Genomic DNA, 13105 nt, shown 5'->3' on the forward strand with positions numbered 1-13105 from the left:
TCGTGGGATTGTGAGATCTCAGCCCTTTGCACCCCCTGAAATCGAGACTTCTGTTGACTGCAACAAATCATTACTAGGGGGCATAGAATTTACAGTGCAGAAGGAGGCCATTCGGCCCATCGAGTCTGCACCGGCTCTTGGAAAGAGCACCCTACCCAAGGTCAACACCTCCACCCTATCCCCATAACCCAGTAACCCCACCCAACACTAAGGGCAATTTTGGTCACTAAGGGCAATTTATCATGGCCAACCCACCTAACATCGTGGACCCAAAGGACCCAGACTGACTCTAGAATGGACCCTATTCATTAGGTCAAAAAAACATGGCTATGTCCTCCTGGGCACTAAGATCAGGTCACTGTTCTGCTAATCATAGAATCCCAACAGTGCAGAAGGAGGCCATTCAGCCCACTACTGACTCTCCGAAGGAGCACCCCAACCTCGGTCCACTCCCCCGCCCCGGACTCTTAACTTTTTAGACACTAAGGGGCAATTTATCACGTCCAACCCGCCTGACCTGCACATCTTTGGACTGTGGGAGGAAACCGGAGCACCCGGAGGAAACCCACGCAGACACGGGGAGAACGTGCAGACTTAAAATAAGCATTGGAGCCTGCGTGTGTGAAGCCCCCAAATTGGTTATTGTACCTCACAAATCTCGGACTTCCAACCTCACCTCAACTCATTAAGAGGTGGGTTTCCTCCGGTTGCTCCGGTTTCCTCCCACAGTCCAAAGATGTGCAGGTTAGGTGGATTGGCCATGTTAAATTGCCCTAGTGTCCTAAAGGTTAGGCGGGGTTACTGGGGTACGGGGATAGGGTGGAGGTGTGGAGAAAAAAGAACTCATCGAGAAGACATCAGAGAATGAAAACCAAATGCACTTGTGGTTCACAGGAATGGCCAGTCGCTCCTTCAGGTGCCTGAGTGAGTTCAACATCTGGGCATGGCCCCAAGAGTCGGGACTCTTCATGGGTCAACTCAAGGCAAGATGCAGAACACTCAACCCTGGTGATGAAATGGGGACTTGGGTAGGGGAACAGCAATATGATTAACAGGGGGACTCTGCTTCCAAAGGTGGTTGAGACAAGAATCGAAGGCTGGTGCAGATGTTCTGAGGGAGGGCGAGTGAGTTGCGTAGGGGCAATGTTTGAAGGATGGGAACAGTTGGGGTAATACATCTGAATCCCGATGACAGAGAAGGAGCTCTGAGGAACAAGAGATAGATGAAGACCAGGCTGGAGAAACAATGTCAAGAGCCACTTGTCTTAGAAAGGTGACTGATGGAACCAGACTAGTTCAGATTCAACTTCACGGGGGCGAATTAATTTGGCTCCATTGTCACCGTTGAGGTGATGGATGGAAACTCAGTAGCAAACTGGCCAAGAGCTGCCGATTCCAGAGAGCTAACGCAGACATAAGGGGCCATCTCCCCGACTCACTCCTTAAAAGGATATGTTGCGATTTATCTGAATGTTTAAAATAAAATATGTATACAATTCATTCTGCCCTTCCCGAAAGAGATACCGGCAAATTAACAGCAGCAAGTCAGTTTTAAACACAAAGCAGTTACACATTGCAGGCGATGTCACACACAACACAGTGGAGATAACACTGGCAAAGTAATCAAGTACGCCCCAATCCAATTTCAGTTGCAGTAACACGTGGTTCAAAGCAACTTCATCTCTCAGCACCTTGAGCCGCAAGTGCTCAATGTGCAATTTGTAAACCGATGTACAGCAACGTAACACGAGAGAGCATTCAAATGAAGCGGGGATCATTTTGTGGGAGAGCAAAAAAGGAGAGGTAGTGGAAGGAGCTTCGAACACAATGCTCTTCACTTGGACTTCTGGGGTTCCTCTGCCGCTTTCTCAGTTCCACCTGCAGCTGAATCTCTCAATCTTGCTTTAGGTACCTGCAGACTGGATTGTTCGAATGTTCATTGTTGTCGTCCCCCATCCCCCGCTCTACACCTGAGCTGATCTAAAATGGCTGCCCTGATTCCCAACGTACAGCATGATCCAACGTGCTCGCTCACCTACATTTCCCCGTTAAGCAGCGCCTCGATTCGAAAATTCTCGTCCTTGATTTCAAATCCCGCCATGACCTCAAGCCCCTCCCTCTCCCTGTGATCTCCTTCACTCCGCCCCCTTACCCAACCCTCTGAGATCTCTGCCCACTGCCAATTCCAGCCCCTCCCCCGATTTCCTTCCTTCCACCATTGGCGGCCGTGTCTGCAATGGTGCCTGCGGCCTATTCCCTCCAGAATTCCCTCTGGAGATCTCTCTCCCCCTTTTTGGGCAGCACGGTGGCGCAGTTGGTAGCGCTGCTGCCCGGACCCGGGTTCGATCCCGGCCCCGGGTCAGTGTCCGTGTGGAGTTTGCACATTCTCCCCGTGTTTGCGTGGGTTTCGCCCCCACAACCCAAAGATGTGCAGGGTAGGTGGATTGGCCACGTTAAATTGCCCCTTAATTGGAAAAAAAAAGAATTGGATACTCTAAATTTAAATTTAAAAATATCAAAAGTAAAAAATATAATTCTCTGTCCTAGATCATAGTTGAAGCAGAGGGCACAAACTCTTTGAAAAGGAAATGAGAGAGCTTTTAAAAATAAATTTAAAGTGCCCAAGTCATTTTTTCCAATTAAGGGGCAATTTAGCGCGGCCAATCCACCTACCCTGCACATCTTTGGGTTGTGGGGGCGAAGCCCATGCAGACACGGGGAGAATGTGCAAACTCCACACGGACAGTGACCCAGGGCCGGGATCGAACCCGGGACCTCGGCGCCGTGAGGCAGCAGTGCTAAGCACTGCGCCACCGTGCCGCCCTGGGAATTCGAGAGTTGCTTGCAATAATAAAGGGTGTGGGGCGCAGGAGAGTGGGGTTAGGACAGGCAATCTCATGAGGTGGAACAGGAGCACAGCATAGATGGGCTGAATGGCCTGCTGCTTTTGCTGAAACATCCTGGGAAATCTCCCTTTCCATTTATACTTGTCTCCGCAGTAAACTTCGCTGCTTTATTCTTGGAAGCAGACGTCGCAGTTTAAAAAGAAATGGCAGAGTAACTTTTGCGCTGTTTTGAGAACTGGTGATCCGTTTGAGTAGAGACTGGAGTTATGGGACAGTCGACAACAGGACCAGTTTTGACTGCACTAAACTGTATCTGCCTCTCCTCAACCACCCCACCCAGAGTGCAAGTTCGGGAAGGGTTGTCGCGTGCTGCTATTAGGTGGATGCCCCAGGTCTGTCCCAGTGGCGATCACCCTCACACAAGTTGCTGGCTGCACCTCCCTGAGGGCCACCCAAGTGGTGGAAGGTTCTAGAAGCTGCACGCGAGTGTGCCCCAGATGCTAAGCTACTTTGGGCGAGGGGTGTTCGGAATTGAGACTGGGCCAAGTTAAGAAAGCTACCGGTCAGGTGGTTAGCCATTTGGAATCTACAGGAATGATTGCCAATCACCAGTGTTAGCCAATGAGGTGGGTAAGCCCTATTCTGGTCCCATTCACATATGTACACATCCGCTTATGAAAATAGTCCCAAAGCATATCGTAGTGTTCTCTTAGGACATCCGACGGCGGCCGAAGATCTTGATTCCTCTTCGGTCTGTTGCAAGAGCAAGGTTTTGGAGTTCAGACTCGCCAACGCCCGCCACGCCTCAGTTCTCGTTTCCTCAGCCGGAGAAGGCTGAGGGTTTTTTTTTTTTGAGGAGGGAGAATTTGCCGAGGCTCTTGCCGAGAGACGTGCTGGTCTTAGCTGCGTCTGATGACAGGTAGCTATTGAAGGGAACCACGGAAATCAGGTCGAGCGTTCAGCTGGCATTCCCCCAGTCACATTTACAGAGGGTCCTGAATTCAATTGTAGTGAGTTTAATTTCCTCTCTTGCCTTGGCATTCAAGAAGGGGAAGAGGCGGACGGGAGAGGATACAATATATATCACAACATGCATCGTTTGTTTTTTTTACAAGAGTGAGCTCCTTTTTAGTCGAAGGTTTCGAGGCGTAGTTACCTCTTTAATTGGCTCTCAATCTGAAGGATGTTGGCCCACGCCAATAGCTAGTTCGGTTGAAGGGGCAGGTCTGTGACCAGGAGAGCGTTGCTACCAACGTCTGTTCACCAGACATGCCTGAAGTGTAGCTGGGGTCTGTGCGTGGACAGTTTGTACCCAATATGAGGCTAAAACCAAACCATATGCGGCGAAATGATTCCCTCAGTGGCTGGGAATGGTCGTTGCTCGATTTGCGTTCCACCTCTTTGAACCTTTGCTTTGACTCTAAACACTATTCGGTGGTGAAGAAAGACATTTGCTTCACAAAGTAAAATAAAAAAACCCTCGTTTAAAATGTCATGTGTAAAACACTTCGGTTCCTGCTTACAATCACAGTACAAGGATAGAAATTGCCCCAAATAGCAGCGTTCTGACCTCTGCAAATCAACGGTCGCAATCTTACAACATTTGAGTGCCTTGTTCCACAAACATGGTCACCTTTCGGAGCTGGACGAGTGGAGAGGGCTTGGGACCTTCACGGCCATTGGCACTGACTCGCCAACAACAATCTCAGCTTTTAGGTCAAGGTTATGTAGGCGGAGGCTTTTTCTTTCAACTGTTGTAAGCACAAATGACAGCTCCAACTGCCTGTGAGCGGGAAAACAAGGGACAACATCCATCAGGCCTTCCTGATCAAACAATATTTTTTACAAAAGACAAGCAAAATTCAGTCACTCTCCATAATTGACCGTGCAGACTGACAGGGCTGGGAGCTGGACATCTCAGCCGTTTCAGCGCCCCCCCCCCCCCCCCCCCCGCTGGCAGGAAGGTGACATTACAGTGTGACGTGTTGACATAAGAAATTTCCATAATCAATGGGGGGGCAGGAACTTAGATTGGGAAAAGTGGGCATGCAAATGCCACAAGGGAAGCAAGATTTTGCAGGAAGCGGGTGCATGAAAGAATTATAGAATCCTTACAGTGCAGAAGGAGGCCATTCGGCCCATCAAGGCTGCACCAACCCTCCGAAAGAGCTCCCGATCTGGGCCCACTCTCCCGCCCAATGCCCGGAACTCCACCTAACCTGCACATCTTTGGAACCTAAGGGGCAATTCAGCGTGGCCAATCTACCTGACCTGCACATCTTTGGACCCTAAGGGGCAATTTAGTGTGGCCAATCTTTGAACCCTATAGATTATTTTTTTCATAATCCTCTAACCATGGGTAGATGCCAGTAACAAATTAGCATACCTCAGGTCTGGCATTGCCGTGCTGGTAATGATCAAACGATACCAACCCCTTTATCAAGGCTCCATCTGGGTGGATGCACTCTTGTATCCAATATACTCTCAAAGAAAAGTCCCAGGGATTTGAGTGATAATTGGTACTTCTTGACACCTGTAACGTCTAAAAATTTATAACACGCCCCATCAGGCCGTGCACCTCCGTATTCCAGTGTTTGGGAGTCTGCTGTGACCAAGGGAAGGAGATGTTCCATGCATCAATTTGGACTGGATTGTAACAGAATAAATTCCTGTGGCAGAAGAGGTTTCTAACTTGGAGGCGACTCAGACATGGCAGAAAATGGTCCTTACCTTCAGGAGGTTCAGACATCGGCGGGTTCAGACAGTACATGTGATATCCTCGATCACAATCATCACAGAACAGTAATTGATCCTGTTGAAAATGAGGGGATAATCAAACTTTGCATCATGTCCCAGTGAGACATTAGCACTTATTGCTGGATAGACAGATGTGTCGCTGAAGTTTCCCGTCTTGCACCCGTCAGGACTCACACAAGAATACCAAATTTCAAACAATCGCGACAATCTATGCTCCAGGGGGGAAAGGGAGCTGATTAGTTGGCAAGTCGAATCTGATTGGCTCAGGAGTTGCCATGGAGAAAGCAAGAGGGAAACATAGGCTCCCGGGTAATTCAAAAAAGGCACAAGGCTTGGTCATATTCCTTTTGTTTGCAGAGGTTCCTGTGTATCAACGTATATCGCTTTGAGCAAATGTAAATGAGCCAATTTACGAGTTGTACTGTTGATCTTAAATTACAGTACAAAGTCTTACAACACCAGGTTAAAGTCCAACAGGTTTGTTTCGATGTCACTAGCTTTCGGAGCGCTGCTCTTTCCTCAGGGGAATGAAGAGGTATGAATGAAGATCTTAAATTAGTCATTAGTGTACCTCTTAGCGCACTCAGGATTGTTGACTCCCCAAGTATAAATTGATTTGATTGTTTGAAATTTGGCCTTGTGTTTGTCCTGATGGGTGGAAAATGAAAAGATTTGGCAACATCTTTTCAGAAATATTCAAGTTCCGTATTACCAGGTGACTGTTAGTTTATAATTTACTCCCATTGTGCTTTAAGTTCAATGATTGACGCAATCCTTCCTTTGTGCTTCTCAAAGAAAACAAATTGGAGAATCTGTGAACCTTCTGAACCCCCAATTGCTCATCAAACCTCCCTTTAATCTCAAAGGAACACAGGAGCAGGAGAAGGCCATTCAACCCCTCAAACCTGTTCCATCATTCAATCACATCACAACACAACTATATCTTAACTCCATTCGTCTGTCTGATTTCCATAAACTGGACCCAACAAAAATCTAGCAATTTTAGTTCTGAAATTTTCAATTGAACATCAGCCCATTTTAGAACATAGAACACAGAACCGTACAGCACAGAACAGGCCCTTCGGCCCTCGATGTTGTGCCGAGTATTGTCCGAAACCAAGATCGAGCTATCCCACTCCCTGTCATTCTGGTGTGCTCCATGTGCCTATCCAATAACCACTTGAAAGTTCCTGAAGTGTCCGACTCCACGATCACAGCAGGCAGTCCATTCCACACCCTAACCACTCTCTGAGTAAAGAACCTACCTCGGACATCCCTCCTATATCTCCCACCCTGAATCTTATAGTTATGGCCCCTTGTAACAGCGACATCCACCCGAGGAAATAGTCTCTGAACGTCCCCTCTACCTACCCCCTCATCATCTTATAAACCTCTATTAAGTCGCCTCTCATCCTCCTCCGCTCCAAAGAGAAAAGCCCTAGCTCCCTCAACGTTTCCTCATAAGACCTATCCTGCAAAACCAGGCAGCATATTTCCACTTTCCCACTGTGTGAAGAAATGCTTCTGAAGGTCACCGCTGAGCGACCTGGCTCTAACATTTAGGTTCTTGCCCCCCCCACCCCCAACCCACCTGGGGTCAAAGAACAGCACAGCGCAGGAACAGGTCCTTCGGCCCTCCAAGCCTGCACCAATCATGATGCCTGTCTAAACGAAAACCTTCTGTACTTCCGGGGTCCCTCTATTCCCATCCTGTTCATATATTTGTCAAGATGCCCCTTAAACCCCGCTATCGTATCTGCTTCCAACGCCTCTTCCTGCAGCGAGGGACAGCACGGTAGCATTGTGGATAGCACAAATGCTTCACAGCTCCAGGGTCCCAGGTTCGATTCCGGCTTGGGTCACTGTCTGTGCGGAGTCTGCACATCCTCCCCGTGTGTGCGTGGGTTTCCTCCGGGTGCTCCGGTTTCCTCCCACAGTCCAAAGATGTGCGGGTTAGGTGGATTGGCCATGCTAAATTGCCCATAGTGTTCAAAATTGCCCTTAGTGTTGGGTGCGGATACTGGGTTATGGGGATAGGGTGGAGGTGTGGACTTTGGGTAGGGTGCTCTTTCCAAGAGCCGGTGCAGACTCGATGGGCCAAATGGCCTCCTTCTGCACTGTAAATTCTATGAGTTTCAGGCACCCACCACCCTCTGTGTAAAAACTTCCCTCACACATCTCCTCTAAACGTTCCCCCTCACACCTTAAAAGGCAGCATGGTAGCATTGTGGATAGCACAATTGCTTCACAGCTCCAGGGTCCCAGGTTCGATTGCGGCTTAGGTCACGGTCTGTGCGGAGTCTGCACATCCTCCCCGTGTCTGCGTGGGTTTCCTCCGGGTGCTCCGGTTTCCTCCCACAGTCCAAAGATGTGCAGGTTAGGTGGATTGGCCATGCCAAATTGCCCTTAAGTGTCCAAAATTGCCCTTAGTGTTGGGTGGCGTTACTGGGTTATGGGGATAGGGTGGAGGTGTGGACCTTGGGTAGGGTGCTCTTTCCAAGAGCCGGTGCAGACTTGATGGGCCGAATGGCCTCCTTCTGCACTGTAAATTCTATGAATTCTATGCCCCCTAGTAATTGACTTTTCCACCCTGATTAAAAACTTCTGACTATCCACTCTATCCATGCACTCATCATTTTGTAAACTTCTATCAGGTCGCCCCTCAACCTCCGTCGTTCCAGTGAGAACAAACTGAGTTTATCCAACCTCTCTTCGGAACTAATACCTCCCAGTCCAGGCAACATCCTGGTAAACCTCCTCTGCATCCTCTCCAAATCATCCACATCCTTCTGGTAATGTGGCAACCAGAATTGTGCACAATATTCCAAGTGCGGCCTAACTAAGATCCTGTACACCTGCAACATGGCTTGCCAGTTTTTATACTCAATGCCCCGGCCAATGAAGGCAAGCATGCCGTATGCCTTCTTGACTACCTTCTCCACCTGCGTTGCCACTTTCAGTGACCTGTGGACCTGTACACCTAGATCTCTCTGACTGTCAATACTCTTTAGGGTTCTACCATTTACTGTATAATTCCCACCTGTATTAGACCTTCCAAAATGTATTGCCTCACATTTGGCCGGATTAAACTCCAGCTGCCATTTCTCCGCCCAAGTCTCCAAACGATCTAAATCCCGCTGTATCCTCTGACAATCCTCTTCACTATCTGCAACTCCACCAATCTCTCTGTTGTCCGCAAACTTACTAATCAGACCAGCTAGATTTTCCTCCAAATCATTTAAATAATCTACAAACAGCAACGGTCCCAGCACTGATCCCTGCGGAACACCACTAGTCACAGCCCTCCAATCAGAAAAGCACCTTCCACCGCTACCCTCTGCCTTCTATGACCTAGAAGGGTATCAGGGTATCAGTTCTGTATCCATCTTGCCACCTCACCTCTGATCCCGTGTGACTTCAACTTTTGCACCAGTCTGCCATGAGGGACCTTGTCAAAGGCTCTACTGCCGTCCATGTAGACAACATCCACTGCCCTACCTGCATCAATCATCTTCGTCACTTCCACAAAAAACCCGATCAAGTTAGTGAGACACGACCTCCCCCTCACAAAACCATGCTGCCCGTCACTAATAAGTCCATTTGTTTTCAAATAGAACATAGAACATACAGTGCAGAAGGAGGCCATTCGGCCCATCGAGTCTGCACCGACCCACTTAAGCCCTCACTCCCACCCTATCCCCGTAACCCAATAACCCCTCCTAACCTTTTTGGTCACCAAGGGCAATTTATCATGGCCAATCCACCTAACCCGCACATCTTTGGACTGTGGAAGGAAACCGGAGCACCCGGAGGAAACCCACGCTGACACGGGGAGAACGTGCAGACTCCGCACGGACTGTCACCCAGGAGGGAATAGAACCTGGGACCCTGGAGCTGTGAAGCCACAGTGCTAACCACTGTGCTACCGTGCTGCCCAAATGTGAGTAAATCCTGTCCCTAAGAATCACCTCCAATAATTTCCCCACCACTGACGTAAGGCTCACCAGCCTATAATTTCCTGGATTTTCCCTGATACCCTTCTTAAACAAAGGAACAACATTGGCTATTCTCCAGTCCTCTGGGACCTCACCTGCAGCAATGAGGATACAAAAATTTCTGTCAAATCCCCAGCAACGTCCTCCCTTGCCTCCCTCAGTATTCTGGGGCAGATCCCATTAGGCCCTGGGGACTTATCCACCTTAATGCTTTTTAAGACGCCCAACACCTTCTCCTTTTTGATATCGACATGACCCAGACTATCTCCACACCCTTTTCTTTGGTTAATACTGCCGCAAACTACTCATTTAATACCTCACCCAATTCCTCTGGCTCCACACATAGATTCCCTCCTCTATCCTTGAGTGGGCCAATCCGTTCCCTGGCTCCCCTCCCCTCTTGCTCTTTATAGACGTATAAAAAGCCTTTGAGATTCTCCTTAATCCTGTTTGCCAAGGACTTTTCATGACCTTTTATAGTCCTCCTGACATCTTGCTTAAGTTCCTTCCTACTTTCTTTCTAGCCCTTACGAATGCTTCCTTTTTCTTTTTTTTTAAATTTAGAGTACCCAATTCATGTTTTTCCAATTAAGGGGCAATTTAGCGTGGCCAATCCACCTACCCTGCACATCTTTGGGTTGTGGGGGCGAAACCCACGCAGACACGGGGAGAATGTGCAAACTCCACATGGACAGTGACCCAGAGCCGGGATTCGAACCCTGGTCCTCAGCACCGTGAAGCAGCAGTGCTAACCACTGTGCCACCGTGCTGCCCTCCTTTTTGTTTTTGACTGGCTCACAATATTCCTCCTTCTCCAAGGTTCCCAAAACTTGACATACTTATCTTCGTCCTCACAGGGACATGCCGATCCTGAATTCTCATCAACTAATGTTTGAAATACTCCCACAGTCAGATGTTGATTTACCCTCAAACAGCCACCCCAATTTAAATTCTTCAGTTCCTGTCGAATATTGTTGTAACTAGCCTCCCCCAATTTAGCACCCTCATCCGAGGACTACTCTTTTAAAAAAAATTAATTTAGTGTCCCCAATTCGTTTTTTTCCAGTTAAGGGGCAATTTAGCGTAGCCAATCCGCCTACCCTGCACATGTTTTTGGGTTGGGGGGGTGAGACCCATGCAGACACGGGGGGAATGTGCAAACTCCACACGGACAGTGACCCGGGGCCGGGATCAAACCCGGGTCCTCGGCACCGTGAGGCAGCAGCGTTAACCACTGCGCCACCGTGCTGCCCTACCCAAGGACTACTCTTATCCTTATCCATAAGTACCTTAAAACGTTCTGAATTGTGGTCACTGTTCCCGAAATGCTCCCCTACTGAAATTTCTACCACCTGGCCGGACTCATTCCCCAATACCAAGTCCAGTACGGTCCCTTCCCTAGTTGGACTATTTACATATTGTTTCAAGAAGTCCTCCTGGATGCTCCTTACAAACTCTGCCCCATCCACGCCCCTAGCACTAAGTGAGTCCCAGTCAACAGAGGAAAAATCACCCACCATAACAACCCTGTTGCTTTTACATCTTTCCAAAATCTGTCTACCTATCCGCTCCTCTATCTCCCGCTGGCTGTTAGGAGGTCTGTAGTAAACCCCCAACATTGTGACTGCTCCCATCCTATTCCTGATCTCTACCCATATTGCCTCGCTGTATGAGCCCTCCGAGGCGTCCACCCGCAGTACAGCTGTGATATTCTCCTTAATCAGTAGCTCAGCTCCGCCACCCCTTTTACATCCCCCTCTATCCCGCCTGAAGCATCAAAATCCTGGAACATGTAGCTGCCAATCCTGTCCCTTCCCCAACCAAGTCTCTGTAATGACAACAACATCATAGTTCTAGGTACTAACCCAAGCTCTACGTTCATCTGCCTTACCTGTTATACTTCTCGCATTGAAACAAATACATTTCAGACCACCAGTCCCGCTGTGTTCAGCAACATCTCCCTGTCTGCTCTTCCTCTCAGTCTGACTGGCCCTATTCTCAAGTTCCCCCTCAGTTACTTCACCTGCTGACCTATTGCTCTGGTTCCCACCCCCCTGCCACACTAGTTTAAACCCTCCCCAGTGACACTGACAAATCTCCGGCCAGGATATAGTTTATTTCTATCAACTCCTTTCATCGTTCTGAGCACCTCAATTTTCTCACCTTAATCTTTATACTCGAGGGAAATACAAATTTAAACTATGCAACTTGTCCTTAAGAGCCGAGGTCCTCAGGTGCTGGCATCTCGCGCACAAGCTTTGCCAACTCCTCCAGGATTGGCCTGGGATCTCCAGGAATTAAAGATCACACTCCTGGAGGAAAATCATCGGGACCATAAAAGCAAGGTTGTGTTCCAGCTCTAAAAATATTGAAAATGGGGGCTAACTGTCCAGTGTCATCCACTTGGGTAATGAGTTTTCCGAAAGGTGGAGGGAGGCCGGACGTGGCGAGGGTGGACGTGTTGGCCGAATAGTGGCTGGAACGTGGGGATGGAATCTCCAGGTAGATATTGAATCACAATTGGCAACCCTACTTGCACATCAGAGAGATCTGGGCCTACAGGTCCACAGATCTTTGAACGTGGCAACACAAGTGGACAAGACAGTCAAGAAAGCAGACGGAATGCTCGCCTTCATTGGACGGGGCATTGAGTATAAAAACCGGCAAGTCGTGCTGCAGTTGTCTAGAACCTGGGTCAGGCCTCACTTGGAATGTTGCGCACAATTCTGGTCGCCACAGTACCAGAAGGATGCGGAGGCTTTGGAGAGGGTGCAGAGGAGGTTGACCAGGATGTTGCCGGGTCTGGAGGCTGTTAGCTATGCGGAGAGGTTGAATAGACTTGGACTGTTTTCATTGGAAAGACGGAGGTTGAGGGGTGACCTGATAGAGGTCTACAAGATTATGAGGGGCATGGATAGAGTGGATGGGCAGGCACTCTTTCCCAGGGTGGAGGGGTCAGTCACCAGGGGGCATAGGTTTAAGGTCCGTGGGGCAAAGTTTAGAGGAGATGTACGAGGCAGGTTTTTTACGCAGAGGGTGGTGAGTGCCTGGAACGCGTTGCCAGGGGAGGTTGTGGAAGCAGATACATTAACGACGTTCAAAAGGCATCTTGAGAAATACATGGATAGGACGGGTACAGAGGGGAAACGGCACAAGTGCTGAGGGTTTTGGCAAAGGTTGGTATCATGACCAGTACAGGCTTGGAGGGCCGAAGGGCCTGTTCCTGTGCGGTATTGTTCTTTGTTCTATCCCTGATTTTAATTGTTTCATCATTGGCAGCCGTGCTTAGCTGCCTGCTGCTCCCAAGCTCTGGAATTCCCTCCCTAAAACTCTCCACTTCCCTCTCAACCTTATAGACACTTCCAATACCTTTGTCTCTGTCTCAATGTCAAACATTATCTGATATTAGCTCACATGAAGCACCTGGCAATGAAAAGCTATATCAAAGGTGCTCTATCAATGCAAGTTGTTGTTGGAAAAGTGCCCAAATCTGGAATAATAAATCTT

At 48.8% G+C, this 13105-nt stretch overlaps 1 protein-coding gene across 2 annotated transcripts in view; it reads right to left on the minus strand.

Annotated features, from left to right (window-relative positions):
- Positions 1-4310: 4310 nt before the first annotated feature.
- The window catches only part of dpf1 (double PHD fingers 1), a 74285-nt gene continuing 65490 nt past the window's right edge, over positions 4311-13105 (minus strand). For both annotated transcript variants that reach the window (XM_072490020.1, XM_072490019.1), the window contains 2 exons: positions 5577-5658; positions 4311-4629 (listed from right to left, as the gene is read on the minus strand). In XM_072490020.1, coding sequence (XP_072346121.1) covers positions 4559-4629; positions 5577-5658 — 153 coding nt within the window. In that variant the 3' untranslated portion in view covers positions 4311-4558. The remainder of the gene's footprint in view (positions 4630-5576; positions 5659-13105) is intronic.

Source organism: Scyliorhinus torazame, chromosome 25 (genome assembly GCF_047496885.1).
Source record: "Scyliorhinus torazame isolate Kashiwa2021f chromosome 25, sScyTor2.1, whole genome shotgun sequence".
In the NCBI taxonomy this organism is placed as follows: domain Eukaryota; kingdom Metazoa; phylum Chordata; class Chondrichthyes; order Carcharhiniformes; family Scyliorhinidae; genus Scyliorhinus; species Scyliorhinus torazame.